Source organism: Columba livia, chromosome 4 (genome assembly GCF_036013475.1).
Source record: "Columba livia isolate bColLiv1 breed racing homer chromosome 4, bColLiv1.pat.W.v2, whole genome shotgun sequence".
Lineage (NCBI taxonomy): Eukaryota > Metazoa > Chordata > Aves > Columbiformes > Columbidae > Columba > Columba livia.
The window spans coordinates 668,849-691,184 of NC_088605.1; the positions used below are offsets into that span (position 1 = coordinate 668,849).

The following is a 22,336-nucleotide window of genomic DNA, read 5'->3' on the forward strand; positions in this document are numbered from 1 at the left end:
GCACCGTCCCTGAGCCACCAGCACCGTCCCCGAGCCACCGTCGCCAAACCCCCAGCACCGTCCTGGAGCCATCAGCAGCTGTGTATTAATATATGTGACTCTTAAATACTTATTCCGAGCAGTAATTCACACTTGGGTTTAAGCTGGGGTTTATTTGGAGAGCCCTCGCCTCATTGCTGGGAATAAGGAGAGCTTTTGTTATTTTTTACCGGCCAGGTTTCCCGGGTTCAGGGCAGGGAACGGGTTTGCACCCAAACTGGGCTCTCGCCGGGGGGGGTGGCCAGGAGTCAGCCCCAAATCTCTCTGCTTATAGAGTCACAGGATCATTCTGGTTGGAAGAGACCCTCGAGATCATGGAGTCCAACCATAACGCAGCCCTGGCATTAACCCATGTCCTGAGAACCTCATGTCCGTCTGTCCAGCCCTCCAGGGCTGGTGACTCCAGCACTGCCCTGGGCAGCCTGTTCCAATGCCCCACAGCCCTCTGGGGAAGAAATTGTCCCTAAATCCAACCTCAACCTCCCCTGGCGCAACTTGAGGCCGTTTCCTCTCGTCTCACGGCCCAGCCGGGCGGGTTCAGCATCCCGGGGCTGTTTCTCAGGGGTTTCTCCATCCCCCCGCACCACGTTTGGCGGGATGAGATGACACTCAACCCCACGCTCAGCACATCACGCAGCCCCAGCCTGGGGGGGTTTCTCTTCTCTTCTCTTCTCTTCTCTTCTCTTCTCTTCTCTTCTCTTCGCTGCCGCCAGACCCCACTCCAGCCCATCTGGCTGTGCCCGGGGTGATGGAAACTGCGAACGGTTTGGACAGAGCTGTGAACGCAGCCCCAGCTTCCCCCGCCACCCCCGCCGCCACCTCCCTCCTCCGCGCCTGCAAACGTGATTTTTCAGCCTGAATTTCATCAATCTGAAACCTTCAGGGAGCAAAAGCACCCGGCGTGTCCCAGGGCAGGGATAGGGCCCCGTGCCCCACACCCTGTGGCCTCGAAGCAGGAGCAGCTTTGCCATGAGCTTCATTTTTCCAACTCCTCCATAACCAAGAGCTTTGGACTGAAAATATAAACCTGAAAATATAAGCTTGAAAATATACACCTGAAAATACCACCCTCCCGCCGAGCCCTGGCGCGATTCACGTCTCCCCGCGACGCACCGTTGCTGCCCTCTCCCCCTCTGCTATTGCTCCAAAACCACACAAAATGATTAGAGAGCCAATTCCCCACGCGGCACGGGCACCGAGCGCTCGGACAGCGCCGCGAGCGGCTCCGGCCACACGGCGGGTCGAACCCGCGGCGTGCGCCAGAGGAGCAGCGCCGGCACGGGACCCGCGTTCCTGTTGGGCCAGCAGCCGCACAGGCGGGTGTCTGGGGGTGCCGAGCGAAGGCCGGCGCAGGGAGGGCTGCGGCGCCCCAGCTGTGCCCTGCGGAACCCACTGGAGAGAAAAACCAGCCGCTTTCCTCAGAAATGCCTCAAAGAGCCTCCCTGAACCAGGAACTGGCACGGCCAAGCCGGGACAGCCCTGCACAGGCTCCCACTGGAGATCTGGTTTTGGCGGAAGGTGACCAACAACAAAGCAAAAAGGGGAGGAAAAAAAAGGGGTTTTATGCTTACAAGGAATAAGAACTAAGGGTTCAGCCCCTCCTCAGTACAACCGTCTGTTTTTATCCCTTTAGGAACAGCGGGAACACTGAGGGAAGCTGAGGCGACTCGCCCAGCGGCAGCATCCCGGCCGCGCCAGCAAAACCAGGCAAAAATGGCTATTTCCAGTATTAAAATCAAGGAGAACACAACGGTGAGTCCTCCCAGGTCCGCTCCCCGCGCTGCCCTCCCGGCGGGAACACGCGGGAGTCGGACAGCTCGGGTTTTACGCTGTTTTTGTTTGTTTTTAATGAATGGCTTTGTGTGAACCGCAGGTAAACGTCGGGCGCGTCTGCGGCCGCGCCGAGGGAACAGTCCCCCCAAAACCACACCGGGCGCACGCTCCGGCTTCACCCCCCCGCTGCCTTCCCGGGCAGGGGGGCAGCACCGGACCCTCCTCGCGCTCGGCTGGAACCAAAATCCTCCTGGCGCGGTCCTGGGGATCCGTGTAAAGCCACAAACCCTCCCCGTGCGTCCGTCTGGCGCTGCCAACACCTCCGGTCGCTGCCCGGTTTGTATGATCCGGGTAAAATCCTTTCCGAAGCCATGGCGGAGGTTCCGGGGGGGTTGGGGACGCCCCCCGGCACAGTTTGGGTCTGTCCCGCTCCCCCCGCGCCGCCGGGCTCAGTAGATCTTCTGCCGGCTGGGCAGGATGGCCTCCTTGATGAAGGAGAAGATGAGGAGGATGCCGGAGCGCTTGCCGCGCTTCCCCTTGGTGAAGTAGTTGGAGACGACGTCGTCTGCGGGGAGGAGGGAACGATAATTAGACACAAACTCGTCAACGGCCACGGGAGCCCCGGGACGCGGTGTCTGCATGAGATGTGACACTTCCATAACGGGTTGTGTGTGGAAATTTCCACCAAGAGGTCGGAAATCCGAAGGAATCACTGCGGAGAGCGGGCGGTAACTCGTCCATCTCTTTACAGGGGTGCGATGGGCCTTTCCTGCTTAACTTCACACTCACATTGTGGAAAAAAGTTACTTCATAGTTACCTTCCTTTTTTTTTAGCATAGTATGTCTTAGAAATCTTCAAATTGTCTGCTCCCACCTCATTTCATGAGAACGCTATTTATCTCTTTGCTCTAGGAGCCTCTTACTGTTCTCTCATTTTTAAATCACTGCAATTTGCAGAGCTGTGAAACAAAACGGGTTCTTCTGGAGCTGATTTTGACCACGCGTGACCTTTAACGCTTTCCAGGTATCTAGAAAACGTTCAGGAGATAAACCGCTCCGGTAGGTTAATGATTTGGAAGGGTTAAGGTGCTTTGGAAGGCAGATGGGCGCCCCCGTAAGCCCAAATCGCGAGCTCCCCCCCTTTCCCCGCGCGGTGTTTGGGGCTCCGCGGGGGCAGGGCCGCGCTCACCTCCGGGCTGCACGGTGGAGGGCAGCACGTTCTCACCCGCCGACAGCGAGACGAAAAACGCAAAGGGAATCAACCACAGGCAGAACGTGAAGTAGGCGAGAACCTGCGGGCACAGCAGCAATCGCCATCGGCTTGGTTGGAAAAGCCCCTCAAGCTCATCGAGTCCAAGCACAACCCACCCCGGCACTGTCCCACGTCCCCATGAACCTCATCTCTGCGGTTTTTAAACAGAATTGTCCCCACATCCAACCTCACCCTCCCCTGGCGCAACTGAGGCCGTTCCCTCTGCTCCCGGCGCTTGTTCCTGGGGAGCAGAGCCCGACCCCCCTGGGCCCGCTGGCCACACTATTTACATTATTTATACGATTATAGAGCCAGCAGCAACCTGCAGAGCCGAAAAGGGGATAAAATTCACCCAGGAGCCCCGCGGAAGCACAGGGTGCCAGGGAAAGCCCTTGCTCCTGCCTGAGGCGCCCAAAACCTGGGTTTTAACAAGCACAATTAAACAAACAGGTAATTAGCTGTGACGTTACGACTAAGTAAACCCTCTTTACACTAAGACTAAAGGAAGAGGCAAGAGCGGGCTGGCTGCTGCGCGGGGCTGCGCGGCTGGAGCGGCCTCCCGGGGCACAAAACCGCTGCAGAAGTGGCAAATCACACGGAAAGGCAGCTGGGGGTTCTATTTGGGTGCGGTTTTTCTGCTTTTAAAATCTGCACTGAGCAGCAGCTGCTGTTGGGCTCAAACGAGCCCCTTTGTGACCCAGCACCCTCAGCGGGCACGAGGACGGTGACACAGGAGAGAGGGACACAGAAGTAACGAGGAGCAACTATGCCAAAAGGGAAGTGATTCGTGGTTTGCTCGTAAAACAGCCAAAGTAATATTAGCATCTAGTTTTCCGTAGTTCAGAAAATAAAACCTGTGCTTCAGATTCTGTATTTCTCCACAGTGCTCCACGCCAGAGAAAAGAACCCGCAGCTGTGAAAAGTATCCTCAGCGCGTCTTTAAATGCGATTTTGCTCGTCCCCTTCCCCACAGCAGCTCCCCGCGGGCTGGCAGAACGCTCGCTCACCTCGGAGAACAGGTAATATTCCTCGGCGAAGTACTGGAACGCCAAGTAGTGGTTGAATATAACCAGCACTGCCAAGGGAGAACACGGAAAGTCAGTCGCCAGCCCGGGAAACAGCCCCTCGGTGGGTTCCGAGAGCCCCAGAGGGGACGCCCACCCCGCGAGGAGCAGCCCCTTCCCCGCCGCCCGCAACCACATCACCGCTGATCATAGTTTCAGTTATTTAGAGAGAAAAGGTGCGAGCGGGCGGGTCCCCCCGGCCGGGCGCTGGTTTGACCCTCCCCGGTGTATCCCTGGTCCCTCTGGTGTCCCCACAGAGCGCCCAGGGTGACACCCGCTCCTGCTGGTGACACCGGAGAAGCAGCAAGCCCCCCGTGCTCCCCAGAGCTGCAGCGCGGTGAAGCTCCTTTTCCATCTGCAAACCAAGCCAGGCTGAAACGCGGCCGGGACGGCGCCGTTAACACCGGCCTGGGCGGCAAAACCCACCGTTTTGCTCTTAAGAAGCAGGAATTTGAGCTTCTTGCGCCTTTGATTTGAGATGCCGAGGCGGCAGGAGACAGCGCCGACACAAAGTGCGGCTTTGTCGTCCCCTCCAGCCCAACAACGTCACTGGAAACCCAGATGAGCGCCCAGCTCCGCCAGAAAACACAGCTCCCCATCTACCAGCTACACCCCATTTTCATGCTTTTGTATAAAACCCCGCCTGCCCGAACGCTCCGAGGAGCAAAGGTGTTTCTGTCATACAGACAGCGCCCTGAAATATGCAATAGGACTCCAGAACGAGGAAACTTTGCCCGTTCGCTGCTTAAGGTGTCAGTACCAACCAGCGGGAGCAGGGATGTGCAGGGGACCTGCGCACAGGACACCGAGGCGTGCGGGAGATTCGGCGAATCGCAGCGCGACGAAAACACTCAACCAAAAACCACATTACTTGGGCCACGAGCCCTGCTGGCGCTGGGCTGCGCGGCCATGGATGCGGCCGGCAGACGCCACAGGAAAGGCACAAACGGGGATTAAAATATAAAGAAAAAATAAAGCAATAAAAGTCCCCGGTTTAAACTCAGCAATGCACTTTTCTAACCCGACTTTCTCCAGCAAGCCCGATCAATTTCTGTATGAATTGCGGGCGTTTGTCTCACAGCTTTTCTTTCACTAAACATCGGATCCACGCGATGACACGCGTAGTGTCAGGCTGGAAGTACACACAGGGCTTTTTAGTTTGTGGCAAATCCCTCCTGCTCTTCACCACAACCGGTGAACACCTGATGCAGACAGAATATCATTTCCCAAGTGATTTTAGAGCGGAACTGGCTGGAGGGTGACCCAGGGGAGCCCAGGGAAACCGGCGCTTCCCACACCTATTAAAAGGTAACAGCCAAAGCTCAAAGTCCTCCCGAAAGCCACAGAGGCTGCAGCTGAACCTCTCCCGCCGCCCAGAGCCCACGCGGGGAGGGGGACGTGAGGTTTTCCGCCCTTCCCGCCCCCCGCTCACCGCAGGACAGGATGAAGTTGGAGGAGGTGAGGACGATGAAGGGGAAGGTCTGGAGCAAACCGAAGTAAACCAGGTTGGTGAAGAGCCCCACGCCCACCATGAAACCGGGAAAGTGCTCGAAGAGGTAGAGACCGACCAGCACGGCCGAGGAGAACTGGAAGAGAGAACCGGGCTGAAGTGGGGCGGGCGGCAGCACGGGCAGGAATCCTCTGCACCCCCCACCTCCCACCCAGCACCGACCCCTTGGAAACACCCCAAACAGGAATCCCGCCCCCCCGCTGCGGCTCCCGTGCCTCAGTTTCCCCAGGCAGGGGTGGAGGTGTCACCAGGTCCCTAGTGAAGCGAGGTGCTGACCGAAGCCAACCTCCCTCCTCGGGCTGGGGGAACAGGAGCGCTCGTCCCCTGCTCCAGAGCCGATGTCCCATGTCACAGCCACTCTGCCAGCCCCGGGGGGGGGATTTTGGGCGAGCCCAGGGACTTACCCAGATCATGTATTTGATGATCCTCCTGGTGACAACCGTGTACTCCTCGATCAGCTCCGCCAGGTAGTACAGCCCGGCCGCTGTGGGAGAAACGCCCGCTCAGCACCGCCGTGGGGTCCGCGCTCAGCCAGAGCGGGAGGGGCCATGGGGCTGGGCGGCCCCCCCGCCCCACAACTCTCTGGGGCAGCCGCGGGACCTCGGGGACACCCAGAGACCCCAAATCCCGGGGCCTCCACAAAGGCCTGGGGGGCACCCCCGGGACTCCCCCAAATTCTGTGTCTTCCGTGGGACCTCAGGGGCCTGGTGGGCACCCATGGGACCCCCCACAATGGCTGGGACACCCACAGGGCTCCCCCAAAGTCTGGGGCACCCACGGGGCCTCAGGGTCTTGGTGGACACCCATGGGACACCCCCAATCGCTGGGCCACCCCCAGGGCTCCCCCCAGCTCTGGGGCACCCGCAGCCCCATCCCCCCCAAACTCTAGGGCACCCACAGGACCTCAGGAGCCTGATGGGCACCCACATGGCTCCCCCAAACTCTGGAAGAGAGAACCGGGCAGATCCGGGCACCCAGTGGAGCCCCCCCCGTGGCTGAGGTACCTATAGGACCCCCCCAAACTCTGAGGTACTCCCAGGATCTCAGGGGCCCGGTGGGCACCCATGAGACCCCCCCAGTCAGCGAGAAACCCACAGGACCCCCTCAAACCCTGGGGCACCCCCAGGACCTCAGTAGCCTGATGGGCACCCACGGGACACCCCCAATCGCTGGGGCACCCACGGGACCCCCCCAAACTCTGGGGCCTCAGAGGCCTCCGGGGCGACCCGAGGGGCAGCCAGGGGCCCCGGGACACCCCGCCCAGGCCCGGAGCACAGGCCGCCTCCTTCCCTGACCCACGCACGACATATCGCGACAGGCCGGGGCCGGGCCTGCAGCCGGGCCTACCCCCCGCGGGTCCCGCCCCCCCCCGGCGGCGGGCTCACCGATGGCCAGGGTGACAAAAGCCACCTGGATGAGCAGGGACAGCCAGCTCAGCACGTAGATGAACCACATGGCGGGGCCGGGCCGGGTCCCGCCGCTCCGGGTCCCGCCGCTCCGGCTCCGGGTCCGGGTCCCGCTCCCGCTGGGGCCGCGGCGCTGAACACGCGGCGCCGGAACAAGAGAGACACGGCCCGGCCCGGCCCGGCCGCCGCCAGCCGGCGCCACAGCGACCCCTGCAGGCCGGGAGGGCGAACGGCGGGGCGACCCCGAAAGGCGCAGGGACCCCGAAATTGTACAGGGACACCAAACAGAAGGGGTTCCCCGAAAAACAGAGGGACGCAAAAGGTCGTACAGGGACCCCTAAAGTTGTACAGGGACACTGAACCACAGGAGGACCCCGAAATGCACGGGGACCCCAAAATTGTACAGGAACCCCCAAAATTGTACGGGGACACCAACAGAAGGGGCGCTCCGAAACGCAGAGGGACACAAGAAGTCGTACAGGGACCCCCAAAGTTGTACAGGGAGCCCCAAAATTGTACAGGGACCCCCAAAATTGTACAAGGATCTCGAAACACACAGGGACCCCAAAATTCTGCAGGGACCTTGAACTGTGGGTGAGAGCCCCAAAACACACTGGCACCCCCAAAATTGTACAGGGACCCCAAACCACGTGGGTGCCCCGAAACACACTGGGACCCCCAAAATTGTACACGGACCCCGAAATGAAAAGGGACCCCCAAAGTTGTAAAGGGAGCCCCAAAATTGTAGAGGGGCCCCTAAGTGCAGAGGGACCCCCGAAATTGTACAGGGACTCATAAAAGCAGCGGCACCCCAAAACACACGGAGACTCCCCAAATTGTACAGAGACCCCAAAACGCACAGCCGCCCCCCCCTCCATTGTACAGGACCCTGAACTTCGAGGGGACCCCAAAACGCACAGGGACACCCCCAAACCGTATGGGACCCCCCCAAACTGTACAAGACTCTGAACCATACAAGGACACCCCCATACTGCACAGGGACACCCCAAATCGTACAGGGACCCCCAGAGTGCACAGGGACGCCCCAAAACCACACAGAGACCCTCAACCACACAGGACGCCCCCCCCCAACCATATGGGGACCCCAAACAGTACATGGACACCCCAAAACTCCACAGAGAACGCCAAACTGCACAGAGACCCCCCCAAACCGTACAGGGACCCAAACTGCATGGGCACCCCCCAAACTGTACAAGGAAGCCCCCAAGCCTGTATAGGGAACCCCAAAATCACACAGAACCCCACTTCGTGTGTGTTTAGGGAACCCCTGCACCTATATGGGGACACTGTGTCCAGCCCTACAGCCCCCCCAGCACCCATAGGGACCCCTCTGCACCCACAGGGAACCCTGACAATGTATAGGGACCCCTGATGATGTATAGGGACCCTGCACCCATATAGGGCCCCCACTGCAGCTCACATGGGGACCCCAGCACCCATATAGATTCTCCATTCACCTGTATAGGAGCCCTTGCACCCCCATAGGGACCCTGCAACCCCTATAGGGACCCCACAACCGCTATTTGATCGCAGAAGGGACGTGGGGACGCCAGGCACCCTATATAGGGACCCTCCATCCATATAGGGACCCCTACACCTACCCAGGGACCCTGTGCTGGGACCCCAGCACCCATATGGGACCCCTACCACCTATATGGGGACCCTCCATCCATATAGGGACTCCCTGTGCCCATATAGGGATCCTTGCACCCATATAAGGATCCTTGCACCCACACGGGGACCCCTGTGTCTGGGACCGAGCCCTCCCACCCCCAAAACTCGGGGATCCCCCGGGGGACCCTCAGCCTCTTCCCTCCTCTACAGCTGTGCTGGGCGGCACTGGGATGTACTGGGCTGTACTGGGATGTACTGCGCTGCACTGGGCTGGTACTGGGCGGTACTGGGATGTACTGCTCTGCACTGGGATGGTACTGGGCGGTACTGGGATGTACTGCTCTGCACTGGGATGGTACTGGGCGGTACTGGGATGTACTGCTCTGCACTGGGATGATACTGGGCGGTACTGGGGTACGCTGGGCTGTACTGGGTTGGTACTGGTTGGGCACTGATCTGCACTGGGCTGGTACTGGGCTGTACTGGGATACATTGGGCTGTACTGGGACGGTACTGGTTGGGCACTGATCTGCACTGGGCTGTACTAGGATGCACTGGAATGCACTGGGCTGTACTGGGCTGTCACTGATCTGCACCGGGTGTCACTGGGCTGCACTGGGTTGTACTGGGGGGGGCACAAAACTGCACTGGGTGTCACTGAGCTAGCACTGATCTGCACTGGGTGTCACTGGGCTGCACTGGGATGGTACTGGTTGAGCACTGATCTGCACTGGGCTGTACTGGGATGCACTGGAATGCACTGGACTGTACTGGGCTGGTACTGGTCTGGCTCTGGGCTGTATTGAGCTGTCACTGATCTGCACTGGGTGTTACTGGGCTGCACTGGGTTGTACTGGGGGGGCACAGATCGGCACTGGGTGTCACTGGGCTGCACTGGGTTGTGCTGGGGGGGCACAGATCGGCACTGGGTGTCACTGGGCTGCACTGGGTTGTGCTGGGGGGGCACAGATCGGCACTGGGTGTCACTGGGCTGCACTGGGTTGTGCTGGGGGGGCACAGATCGGCACTGGGTGTCACTGGGCTACCACTGACCTGCACTGGATGTCACTGGGCTGCACTGGGTGTCACTGGGCTGGCACAGATGTGCACTGTGCTGCACTGGGCTGTACTGGGGGGGCACAGATCTGCACTGGGTGTCCCTGGGCTGCACTGGGCTGTACTGGGCTGAGAACTCAAGGCTCTCACTGGAGTCGCTCCCTCCTTTCCCCCGACCCGGGGGGTGCGTGGGACCCCCCAGCCCTGCGGAGCACCCGTGGACCCCTCAAATCCCGGCGGGATCCCCAGGGGATTAATCACTGTGGGGAGGTTTTTGGGGTGCTGCCGTGGAGCCCCTCGCTGCTGGGTGCTGGGGTGCTCATTTTGGGGGCGCTGGGGTGCTCGCTGCTGAGTGCTGGGGTGCTCATTTTGGGGGTGCTGGGGTGCTCGCTGCTGGGTGCTGGAGTGCTCATTTTGGGGGTGCTGGGGTGCTCACCGCTGGGTGCTGGTGTGCCCATTTTGGGGGTGCGGGGGTGCTCACTGCTGGGTGCTGGAGTGCTCATTTTGGGGGTGCTGGGGTGCTCACTGCTGGGTGCAGGGGTGTTCATTTTGGGGGTGCGGGGGTGCTCACTGCTGGGTGCAGGGGTGTTCATTTTGGGGGTGCTGGGGTGCTCGCTGCTGGGTGCTGGGGTGCTCATTTTGGGGGTGCTGGGGTGCTCACCGCTGGGTGCTGGTGTGCCCATTTTGGGGGTGCGGGGGTGCTCACTGCTGGGTGCTGGAGTGCTCATTTTGGGGGTGCTGGGGTGCTCGCTGCTGGGTGCTGGGGTGTTCATTTTGGGGGTGCGGGGGTGCTCACTGCTGGGTGCTGAAGTGCTCATTTTGGGGGTGCTCACTGCAGGCCGGGGGGCTCAGTGACGAGGTGACAGGCAGGACCTGTCACACGTGCACCCCCCTGCACGGCCCCGGGCGGGGGGCAGAGCTGGTGTCCCCCACTCAGAGCCGCTGGTCTCCCCACGGGGCTGCCCAGGGGGCGGGGGCGCCAGAAGAGCCCTTTGACCCCCCCGTGTCACCCTGTGCCCAGGTCACACCCGCTGCCCGGGGCTGCAGATTTGGGGCACCTTTAGCACGTGCCGACCACCCCCCTGCACCCCCTGCATCTCTCTGACCCCCCCCCTGCACCTCCTACATCCTCCTGCCTTCCCCCTGCAGCCCCCTGCACCCCCTGCCTTCCCCTTGCACCCCCTTGCAGCCCCCTGAACCCCCTGCACCCCCTGCCTTCCCCTTGCACCCCCTGAACCCCCTGCACCCCCTGCCTTCCCCTTGCACCCCCTGAACCCCCTGCACCCCCTGCCTTCCCCTTGCACCCCCTTGCAGCCCCCTGAACCCCCTGCATCCTCCTGCCTTCCCCTTGCACCCCCCTGCATCCCCTGCACCCCCTAAACCCCTCTGAACCCTCCCTGCACCGCCTACATCCTCCTGCCTTCCCCTTGCACCCCCCTGCACCTCTTTGAACCCCTCTGCATCCCCTACACCCCCCTGCACCCCCCAGCACACCCTGCCTTCCCCTTGTACCCCCTGCAGCCCTGGCCTTCCCCTTGTACCCTGCACACCCCTCTGAACCCCGCTGCATCCCCTGCACCCCCTGCCTTCCCCTTGCACCCCCTTGCAGCCCCCTGAACCCCTCTGAACTCTCCTGCACCCCCTACATCCTCCTGCCTCCCCTTGCACCCCCCGGCACGCCTTTGAACCCCCCTGCATCCCCTACAGCCCCTGCACACCCTGCCTTCCGCTTGCACCCCCTGCACCCCTTTGAACCCCGCTGCATCCCCTGCACCCCGTCTTCCCCCTGCACCCCCTACATCCTCCTGTCTTCCCCCTGCACCCCCCGCACCCCTCTGAACCCCGCTGCATCCCCTGCACCCCTGCCTTCTCCTTGCCCCCCCCCAGCCTCCTGCCCCCCCGTGTATCCCCCTGCACCCCCTGTTGCTCTTGCCCCCAGGGGGCTCCCCCCCAGCCGCTGCTGCCGCGCTGTCCCTCGGCCCCCCCAACCGCGCTGAGGCTCTGGGGAGCGTGGGGGGGTGCATGGGATTTATATACATGGGGGTGCGTGTGCATAGGGGCTGTGTGCATGGGGGGGTGCATGGGATTTATATACATGGGGGTGCGTGTGCATAGGGGCTGTGTGCATGGGGGGGTGCATGGGATTTATATACATGGGGGTGCGTGTGCATAGGGGCTGTGTGCATGGGGTGTGCAGGGGGGGTGCATGGGGGGGCTGTGGATGTACGTTCATGGGCGGTTGCTCGGGGTGTATGTGCACGGGGGTGTGTGTGCAGAGTGCATGGTGGGGGGGATCTGCATGGGGTCTGCATGCATGGGGGGGGCCTGGAGGGGTGTACACACGGGGTGAGTGTGCATGGCAGGGTGTGTGCATGGGGGGTGAGTGCATGGGGGGTGAGTGCATGGCAGGGTGTGTGCATGGGGGGTGAGTGCACGGGGGGTGTGTGCATGGGGGCTGTGTGCATGGGGGTGTGTGCACGGGGGGTGTGTGCACGGGGGGTGCCGAGGCCAGGCCCCCCTCCCCGCGCTGCTGTGACGCCCCCGGTCCCGCCGCTGAGCGGGGGGCTCCGGGACTGAACGCTGACCCCGGGGGGCTCCAGCCCGGCCCCCCAGCCCGCGGTCTGCCCCGGGCACCCCCAAGAGGGCACCGAGCAGCAGCAGAGCGGGGGGCCCTGCGGGGGGGCTGGGCTGGGGCAGGTACCTGCAGACCCGGGGGATTCGGGGTGCGAGTCACCTGCTCCCCCCACCGAGCAGGGCCCCCTCCTCCCCCCAAGCAGCCGCAATGTTGAACGTTTTCTAGTGCAAAGTACGTGTTTTTCCCAGTTGGTGTCTGCGGTTTGCTGGAAATCGGCCGTTTTCACACCGGTTCTGGAAGCAGCTGCTCACAAGCGGCGGCTGGAAGCTGCTGGAAACTCATCGGAGGGGGGACGGCCCGGATCTGGGGGGTCACGCCGGTGGTGCGGGGCCTGCCTGGGCCGTTGCCCTCTCCCCGTGTCCCGCCGCCCCAAGGTTTCCCATTTCCCCCTCAAATCCCCGTTTTTTCCCCCTTTCCGCTCCCGGGGCTGCTCGGGCTGGAGCGGGAGCCCCCAGCTGGGGCTGGAAGCAGCTGCAAGAGCCGGGGGGGCTTGGGGGGTGATTTTGGCCTTTGCACCCAGATGTGCGACTGCTGGGAGCATCAGCTGCTGCCTGGGTGCGGGGCACCCCGAGAGCCCCGGGGACCCCGAGCACCCCAAGAACTCTGGGGACCCTGAGCACCCCGAGAACCCTGGGGACCCCGAGCACCCCAAGAACTCTTGGGACCCTGATCACCCCAAGAACTCTGGGGACCCTGAACACCCCAAGAACTCTCTGAGAACCCCGGGGACCCAGAGCATCCTGGGCACCCCAGGCATCCTTGGCACTCCGGGTACCCTGAGCATCCCAAGCACCCTGGGCACTCCAAGCATTCTTGAGCATCCTGGGTACCCGGAGAACTCCAGGCACCCCAGGCATCCTTAGCACCCTGAGCATTCCAAGCACTCCATCACCTTGGGGACCCTGAGCACCCCGAGGTACCCCAGGCATCCTGAGCATCCTGGGCACCCCAAGAACCCCAGGTACCCTCGGCACCCTGGGTACCCTGAGCACCCCAAGCAGCCCGGGCACCCCAGGCACCCAAGCAGGGCACTCCGCACCCCCGCAGCCCCCACACCACCTGCCCTGGGGGGACCCCTGATCAGAACCCCCCCATCAGCCCCTCCCCACCTCACCGGGATCCCCTGTGTCCTGTGGCAGCGCCCGCAGCCGCGAGGACAGCAGCACAATGGGGACACGAGCAGAGCGGGGACACCAGCACGGGGAGACACCAGCACAACGGGGACACGAGCAGAGCGGGGACAGCAGCACAACGGGGACACCAGCACAGGGGGACACCAGCATAACGGGGACAGCAGCACAGGGGAACACCAGCACAGGGGGACACCAGCAGAGGGGGACACCAGCACAGCGGGGACACCAGCACAGGGGGACACCAGCAGAGGGGGACACCAGCACAGCGGGGACACCAGCACAACGGGGACACGAGCACAACGGGGCTCAGTCCCGTCCTGGGGACCAGGGGGGCAGGATCGATCCTGGAGGGGCCCTGAGGACCCCACCGGGGGTTTGGGACCCTCCCGTGCTGCAGCGGGGGCGGGCAGCCCCCCCGGCGGCTGCGGGGCTGCGCTGCGCCTGGTGTCGGGCTGGGCTCTTCCCCTTTTATTTCTATTTTCTTTTTTCCCTTCTTTCCTTCCAGTTCAACCCAGCAACAAAATGGCCGCGCGGTCCGTGTCCGCGCCCCGAGGGGAGCGCCCCCGCCGCTGCGAGCGCCCCCCGCCGCTGGGAGCGCCCCCCGCCTCTGGGAGCGCCCCCGCCGCTGCGAGCGCCCCCGCCGCTGGGAGCGCTACCCGCCTCTGGCAGCGCCCCCGCCGCTACGAGCGCCCCCGCCGCTACGAGCGCCCCCCGCCTCTGGGAGCGCCCCTCGCCTCTGGCAGCGCCCCCCGCCTCTACGAGCGCCCCCCGCCTCTGGGAGCGCCCCTCGCCTCTGGCAGCGCCCCCGCCGCGGCCGGGCACCCGGGCACGAGTAATGTGCGAGCGCACCCCGGGAGCGGCGCGGCCGCCTCCTGCTCTCCGTGTATCTGACAGAGCTGTTTGCTGCTTCTCCGCCCGCCCCGCCCGCATCTCCCCCCACACCACCCGCACCCCAGTTCCTGCCCCCCGCACCCCCCCGGGCACCCCATGGATGGGGTTTTGCCTCCCCCAGCCCCACACATCCCCACACATGGGTTCTGCCCCCCCAAAGCCTTGAGCATCCTCCTGGATGGGGCTTTGACGCCCGAACCCCACACATCCCCACAGATGGACCTTTCTCAGCCCCCCATCCCCACGCACACGTCTTTCCCCCCACCCCAGGATGCCTCCCCCACCCCACACATCCCCACGGGTGGGATTTCATCCCCATGGATGGGGCTTTGCCCTCCAAGCCCCACACACCCCCCTGTATGCGATTTTGCCCCCAGAACCCCATGGATGCAATTTTGCATCACCCCTCCCAAGCCTCACACATCCCCACAGATGGACCTTTCTCAGCCCCCCCATCCATACACACACACCATTCTTCCCCCCAGCCCCCCCCCGGAAGCCTCCCACACATCCCTACAGATGGGGTCTTGCCCCATAAGTCCCACACATCCCCGTAGATGGGATTTTGCTCCCCCTGCCCCCCAAGCCCCACACATCTCCGTGGATGGGATTTTGCTCCCCCAGCTCCATGGATGTAATTTTGCTCCCCCCCCAAGCCCCACACATCCCCATCGATCAGATTTTGCCCCCCCCACAAGCCCCGCACATCTCCATGCATGCAATTTTGCCCCCCAAGCCCCACACATCCCCATCGATCAGATTTTGCTCCCCCCCAAGCCCCACACATCCCCTTTGATCAGATTTTTCTCCCCCACAAGCCCCGCACATCCCCAAGGATTCAGTTTCCCCCCCCAAGCCCCGCACATCCCCACGGATGCCATTTTGCCCCCCAAGCCCCACACATCCCCATGGCTGCAATTTTGCCCCCCAAGCCCCACACATCCCCATGGATGCAATTTTGCCCCCCAAGCCCCGCACATCCCCATGGCTGCAATTTTGCCCCCCAAGCCCCACACATCCCCATGGATGCAATTTTGTCCCCCAAGCCCCGCACATCCCCATGGCTGCAATTTTGCCCCCCAAGCCCCGCACATCCCCATGGCTGCAATTTTGCCCCCCAAGCCCCACACATCCCCATGGATGCAATTTTGCCCCCCAAGCCCCGCACAACCCCATGGCTGCAATTTTGCCCCCCAAGCCCCGCACATCCTCACAGACGCGCGTTTCTCGCCCCCCGCCCCCCTCCCCGCCGCCCGGCCCCGCGGGGCGCAGCAGGCAGGCAGGGGCAGCAGCTGCGCGGCCCCCCCGCCCCGCCCGCCGCGCTCGCTCCGCTCCGTTCCGTTCTGTTCCGTTCTGTTCCGTTCGGCCGCGCTGATGCGGGCTGACAGCCCGGAGCGCCGGGCGCTGCGCCGCGGCCCCGGCTATTTCGGTCTCCGCTAATTTGCTCCGTGTTGGGCGGGGGGTCGCGCTCCGGTCAGCCCTGCCTGATACTATATTCCAGTTTGTTCCGGGAAAGGTTCTGCTGTCACCTCCCCTCAGCCGTGATGTGCTCCTCGAACCGTGAATGCACCGCGGCTGGGGACCCGGCCGGGTGAGCCCCGCAGCTCGCTCGGCACTGGGGACACCCCGGGCTGGGGGCGCCCCCGACCCCCCGCTGCGGCTGGGGAGAGCTGGGGGTGGCGGGGCCCCAGAGGGCAAGGGGAGGTGTGGGGGCTATAGGTGCCGGTGGGATGTACCCCCACGCAGCCACCCAGGAACCTGCTGCCGTGTCCCAGTGTCACTCCAGTGCAACCCAGCTGGGCCCAGCGTGTCCCCATGGGTGGTACCGGAGCCCAGCGTGTCCCCATGGGGTTCTAGGGCAGTCCAGTGTGTCCCCATGGGGTGATACAGGAGCCCAGTGTGTCCCAATGGGGTTCTAGGGCAGTCCAGTGTGTCCCCATGGGGTGGTACAGGAGCCCACTGTGTCCCCATGGGGTGATACAGGAGCCTAGTGTGTCCCCATGAGATTCTAGGGCAGCCCAGTGTGTCCCCATGGGGTCTCAGGCCACCATGTCCCCATGTGGTGGTACAGCAGCCAAATGTGTCCCCATGGGGTTGTAGGGGAGCCCACCATGTCCCCATGGGGTGGCAGAGGAGCCCAGCACATCCCCATGGGGTTGCAGGGCAGCCCAGCATGTTCCCATGGGTTGGTACAAGAGGCCCCCCCATGCCCCTGCCCCACACTGGCCCCATGCGATGCCACCAAGGTCCCCAGCCCACGCAGCTCCTCGGGGGGTGGTTGAAGCCCAGCAGGGCTGGAGAGGTGCCCCGGGACCCCCCAGCTGTGTGCTGTGGGGTGCTGGGTCCCCCGGGAGGCCCAGATGCCTGTTGGGGTGCAGGGGAGCCCCCCATGGCCCTGGCTCCCCACTGCCCTATGGTGAAAAAATCTGTGGCTGTGGGTGCTTCCCTGGCCTTGGGGTGCCCGATCTGGGGTTCACCCCTGGCTCTGGGGGAGGCCCTGGGGTTCCCATCTAGATTTGGGGTGCTCCCTGGATCTGGGGTCCCATCTCCCCTTGTCAGGGGTTTGGGGGTCCCATGTCCCCTCGGCAGGACTTTGGGGGTCCTGTATCCCCTTGGTAGGGGCTTGGGTAGGGGTTTGGGGTTCCCCTCTCCTCTGGGTGGGGGTTCGAGGGTCTCGTCTCCCCTTGGTGAGGGTTTGGGGGTCCCGTGTCCCCTGTTTGGGGGTGCAGCCGCCGCTGCCCAGCCCGGGTCTCCCGAGCCTGGACTGCCCTCTAGTTTCCCAGCTGGTGAGGACACAGCGGGGACCTCCCGGGGTGACAGCTCCGCAGGACACCCGGCACACCCCACGGGTGGCACCGCCGAGGCTGGGACGTGGCTCTGGGGCTGGTGTCCCTCGGTGAAGGGACATGGCGCCAGGACATTGTCACCAGCTGTCCCCTTGTCCCCCCGGGGACGCCCCTGGGGGTGAGGGGTGCGGGAGTGACCCAGCACCCAGGGGTGACCCGCACAGCGGGGGGGATGCTGGTGCCCGGGGGCGGGTGTACACACATTGCACCCCACTGCACCCCCATAGCATCAGCACCCACACAACAGCAGCGCCCCAGGGACCCCCGAACCCCTGGGTCCCACCCGCGGGGGCAGCCCCTGGGTGCCCGGGCAGGGGGTCCCGGGGGGGCCGGGGGCTCGGGCTGTGTCAGCCGGGGATTAGCGAGGCCGGGATCTGCCTGAGCCCCTGATCCCGCTTAGCGCCGGCCCAGGCGGGGCTTAGAGGCCCCTGACGCCACCTGCAGCGTCACCAGGTCCCCTGCGCCCCTGAGGACACAAAGCGGGGGGGGGAAGAGGTGGCATCGCCTGTGGGCTCTGCTTTCCTGGGCTGACCCCCAAATCCCCCCCGAGACACACGCCGGAGTCCCCCGACACGGGTGGGGGGGATTCCCGGGTGGGTGATACAGGGCGGGCACCCCCGGCGCTGCACCCATCGGGGGACACCCCCTGCACCCCACGACCTCGGCCCCTCCGTGGGCTCCCGGGGGGTGCCCAGCACAGCCCCACGGCCACCCGTGGGTGCAGGTGCATGTCCCTCTGGTGGCACCGCGGGGCCGGGGGGTGGCAGCGCGGTGACATCGGCTGGGCGACGCCACCAGCTACAAATCCGCTCCTGTCAGGCGGAACAAATCCTTCCCGCCCGCTTTATTAACTCGTTTTCAGCCCCCGCCCCCCCCGGCTGCCGGCGCGGGAGAGAACTAGGTCAGGCGTGTGCCTGTGCCGCGGGGCACCCACGCGTGGGGGGACACGGGGGACACGGGGGGACACGGGGGGGCAAGGGGGGACACGGGGGACGGGGTCACCCCGGCACCCGTCGCACACATAGGCGGCCCCACGGGTGAGCACACGCCGCCCCCCGCGTGGGCATGGCCACGCACAAGCGTATGCACACAAATGGGGAAACTGAGGCACGGGGCGGGAAATGCTGCGGAAAGGGGGGATTGGCCTGGGGATGTCCCTGTGCTGGGGGATCCTGTGTCCCCCCCCCCGGCTCCCCCTTCTCCGGCCCCGCCCTGCAATAATATCAATTAGCGGTGCACAGATCAGCGCTAATGAGCGGCGCCGGCAGCTCGGCCGCCCCCTGACCCCCCCGGCTCTGCCTCCGAGGGCCCGACCCCCCCAGCACCGGGACCTCCCCCCCAGCACCGGGACCCCCACCCGGGGCTGAGCCGGGGGGAGCTGGGAAATGCTGAGTCGGCAAAACCGCTTGTCGCGGGGGGGTGGGTGGTGTGGGGGGTGGGTGCTCAGGATAGGGAGGTTGAAGGGCCGGGGGGGCCAGGAGCCGTCTCTGTCCTCATCCCTGTCCTCTTCCCTGTCCCCATCCCTGTCCCCATGGTGCACGGGGCAGCACGGGCAGGCAGGTGGATCTGGGGGTGACACAGGTGACCTCCCCCAGTGAAAGGTCTATGGGGACGAGCCCCACGCTCGGCCCAGACCCTCGAAGCTGCTGCCCCCCCAAAACCACACTGCAGCGCCCCCCATGCAGCCAGTGACACAGGAGCCACCCTGAGCTCCGGTGGGACCACCCGGTTGTCCCCAGCACCGCGACCCCACAGTGACCTGAGCTCGGTCCCTGATGCTGCCTCCCCCATGGTCCCCATGTCACCTCTCTGTGCCCCCCATGTCATCTCCCCATGCCCTTCCAGATGTCACCTCCGTGTCCCCTCTGCCAACGTCGGGCTTGGAGCACAAATGCCACCTCACTGCCGGTGGTGCCGGCGACCAGCTGGTGGCCGTCGTGCTGTCCCCGCAGGACTGGGGACAAACCGCCCCTGCAGCCCCAAAATGGGATGGATGGAGGGGTGGAGGGGTGGATGGATGGACAGATGGATGGATGGGAGGATGGATGGATGGATGGACGGATGGATATATGGAGGGATAGATCAAGGGATAGGTGGATGGATGGATGGGTGGATGGATGGGTGGATGGATGGAAGGATGGATGGATGGATGGATGGATGGATGGATGGATGGAAGGATGGATGGAGGGATAGGTGGATGGATGGAAGGATGGAAGGATGGGTGGAAGGATGGATGAAGGGATGGATGGATGGATGGATGGATGGAGGGATGGATGGAGTGCCAGACAGACGGACGCTATGGGAACGGCCAGCAGAACAATACGGTACCTACCGCACAGACGCAATCTCTGGAAACACAAAGGGGTTCTGGAGCCGGAGGAAGATGCCGGGCGTGAGGAAGGGCAGACGGACAGAGCCCGTGTCACCCAGGCGTCCATGGTTCTGCCCTCCCAGGGCTCTTGTTGTCCCGCTGCTCCCGGTGCGGGTGGCACAGCGGTGGCCGTGAGCTGTGCCGAACCCAACCGTGCTCCATCACCCGGTGTCACCGCGCTGGGATGGGGATGGGTTCGAGGGGACAGCTGCTCGGGTGGCCGCTCCCAGGTCACCCCAAATCTGTCCCTGAAGGCCACCCGGCCATGGGGCAGCATCCAGCCCCTCCGCAGCCGCCAACCCCGTCCCAGCGCCGCCCCGAGCCCCGTTTTGCCGCTCATCGGACCCTTCCTCCTCCACCTGGGGTGGACCCGGTGATGGCTCCATCCTCACCCACCGCCACGGCCCCTTCCGCAGCCCACCGGCGGCGGGACGGATCCGGACCCCCCAATATCTCCCAGCCCCCCAAGCCGGGCGCTGCCGCGCTGTGCCGAGGGCGGCAGAGCCGAACGGAAGCGCCGCGGCGGGGCCTTCCTCCCGCAGCTGTCCCTCCTCTGCCTCGCCAGGTGGGTCCCGCAGGGCACCCCGGGGTGCTCGGGCTGACCAAGCGGGGCTGGGGCGACCTAACAAAGCGGGGCTCAGCCCGACTTAATGAAGCGGGGCTCAGCCCACATCCCCACGTGCCGATGTGCCCTCTCTGTCCTGGTGTCCTCGCTCGTCTTCCCCGCACCCACCCAGGACCCAACGGCAGCTTCGGGGCCGGAGCCACCCAGGGGTGCCTGGGGTCCCCTGGGGAATTCCCGGCTCCCGCACCCCGTTTCTGGGGGGTGCGGAGGGGAGCAGTGGAGGAACCGGGGGGGATTTGCTGCCTGTTTGCCCACAGCCCCCAAATCGCCATATCTTACCCCAAGCTGGTGACGAGCCCACGCGCCTCCCACTCGCCCGGGGTTGGCGTGGCTGGTGCCACCTCTCGCTCTGGTTGGAGCCGAGATAGGGAAGTCACCGCCGCCGGGGGGGACAGGCTTGGGGACAGGCTTGGAGGTCCTGGGGACCGCTGGTCTCTGGTCCCCATCCCTGGGCGAGATGCTCCCAGCACCACCCCATCGTGTCCCTGGCACCGAGGGTGACATCCAGCCCGCGTGGGGACGTCGCTGTCCCATCCCACGGGCCTCACGGGACACCCGCCACAGCCCCACGGACTCGCCCCATGGACTCACCCCACGGACTCACCCCACAGCTCCCGGCCCCTTGGCAGCCGCCGGCGGCTCTGCTCAAACTTGGCCACAAGTTGAGACAAAGGCAGCGGGTCCCTGTCCCCTGTCCCCTGTCCCCAGACAGCTTGGTGCCACCGCACTTAATGAGGGCACAAGGGCGGTGGGCTCAGGGGCTGCTCACACACACACTCACCGCACATTAACCCTTCCCCTTCCCCTGCTGCTCCGCTCCCCCCGTCTTTGGGGCAGCTGGGGATTTTTGGGGGGCTCCCCTGTGCCCATGGTGCTCCCTGCACCTGCTGTTGGCCTTGGGGGGTCCCAGGCTCAGCCCCCCCAGGATTCCCACTCTGCGAAATGCTTGGGAAGGATGCGGGTGTCCCCCGGTGCCTTTGTCCCCTGAGCCACGCAGAGGGGGTGACCACAGTTCCCATCCCACCGGGACCTCTGCAGCACCCTGGGGACATGGGGCACCCCCAGCCCATGTCTCAGCCTGTGCCCCACGGTTTGGGGGAGCCCCAGAAGGGCTGAGCCAGCGGGGGGGCCCTGACCCCGTCCCTCACCGGCTGCTCCGCTGGTGTCCCCGTCCCAGCACCCCAGACCAGAGACCCCCGGCAGCAGTGACACTGCTGGGCCACACGTGGGGTGACCTGGTGTGTCCTGCAGGCTGGGACCGGCCCCTGCCCACGGTCACTGTCCTGCCACCCCCATCTTGTGACACCCGCTCCTCACCTCCCTCTGCCGCCCCGTCTGCCCCCGCCTCCTCTTTCCATTCTGATATGTTCATCCAGCCGCCATCTGCTCAGCCACCCACCTCTCCACCCGCCCCGCCATCCTTTCATCTCTCTGCCCTTCTATCCCATCCATCCGTCCATCTATCCATCCATCCTCTTCATCCATCCGCCCCTCTGTCTCCTCCATCTGCCCCTCCATCTTCTCCATCCACCTGCTCAGCCATCCAGCTCTGCATCCTCTCCAGCCCCACCACCCTCCCCATCCGTCTGCACTTCCATCTTCTCCATCGCTCTGTCCATCCATCCGTCCATCCATCAGCCCCTGTGCCCCTCCATCTGCTCCTTCCCTCCTTCCTTCCTCCCACCCATCCTTTCATCCTTCTGCCTGTCTTCTCCATCCATCCATCCATCCATCCATCCATCCATCCATCCGTCCATCCATCCGTCCATCCATCCATCCATCTGTCCATCCATCCGTCCATCCATCCATCCATCCGTCCGTCCGTCCATCCATCTACCCCTCCATACCCCACCTCCTCCATCCACCTCCCCCCATCCCAGCCCCCGGTGCAGAGGTGGCAGCAGCGCGCAGTGTCTGTCACCCGCTGTCACCCGCAGAAGGGGCCGCGGTGCCCGGGGGGGGCTCAGCTGCCACCCCCTCCATCCGTCAGCCGATGGAGCTGACAGCCGCTCGTTAGCGATGCCCTAATGAGGGCAGGGGTGTCCGCTCCTGGTGGGGGGAGCCCCGAGCCCTTGTCCCCCACGAGGGACGGATCAGGAC

The 22,336-nt window shown here is 64.3% G+C and overlaps 1 protein-coding gene across 10 annotated transcripts; it reads right to left on the reverse strand.

Moving 5' to 3' along the window:
* Positions 1 to 1,861: 1,861 nt before the first annotated feature.
* Positions 1,862 to 20,967, reverse strand: TEX261 (testis expressed 261). Of its 10 annotated transcripts, XM_065060137.1 has the most exons (7): positions 20,841 to 20,954; positions 19,573 to 19,790; positions 6,043 to 6,122; positions 5,561 to 5,714; positions 4,072 to 4,139; positions 3,002 to 3,104; positions 1,862 to 2,377 (listed from the first exon to the last, which is right to left on the reverse strand). In XM_065060137.1, exons 2-7 carry the CDS (start codon positions 19,676 to 19,678, stop codon positions 2,262 to 2,264), a joined length of 627 nt encoding a protein of 208 aa, XP_064916209.1. In that variant the 5' UTR covers positions 19,679 to 19,790; positions 20,841 to 20,954; the 3' UTR covers positions 1,862 to 2,261. The 10 variants fall into 10 exon arrangements, with proteins under 10 accessions (XP_064916209.1, XP_064916207.1, XP_064916206.1 ...); XM_065060135.1 differs by lacking the exon at positions 3,002 to 3,104 and having other exon boundaries at positions 20,841 to 20,967; XM_065060134.1 differs by lacking the exon at positions 3,002 to 3,104 and having other exon boundaries at positions 20,828 to 20,948.
* Positions 20,968 to 22,336: the final 1,369 nt, after the last annotated feature.

Excerpts from the sequence above, each read along its gene's own strand:
- TEX261 (XM_065060131.1), bottom strand. The coding sequence starts at position 8,162 with ATGTACTGTTTGGGGTCCCCATATGGTTGGGGGGGGGCGTCCTGTGTG. Across the intron at positions 3,105-4,071 it reads AATATTACCTGTTCTCCGAG|GTTCTCGCCTACTTCACGTT; the intron begins GTGAGCGAGCGT and ends CTGTGCCCGCAG. Across the intron at positions 2,378-3,001 it reads CTCCACCGTGCAGCCCGGAG|ACGACGTCGTCTCCAACTAC; the intron begins GTGAGCGCGGCC and ends TCCTCCCCGCAG.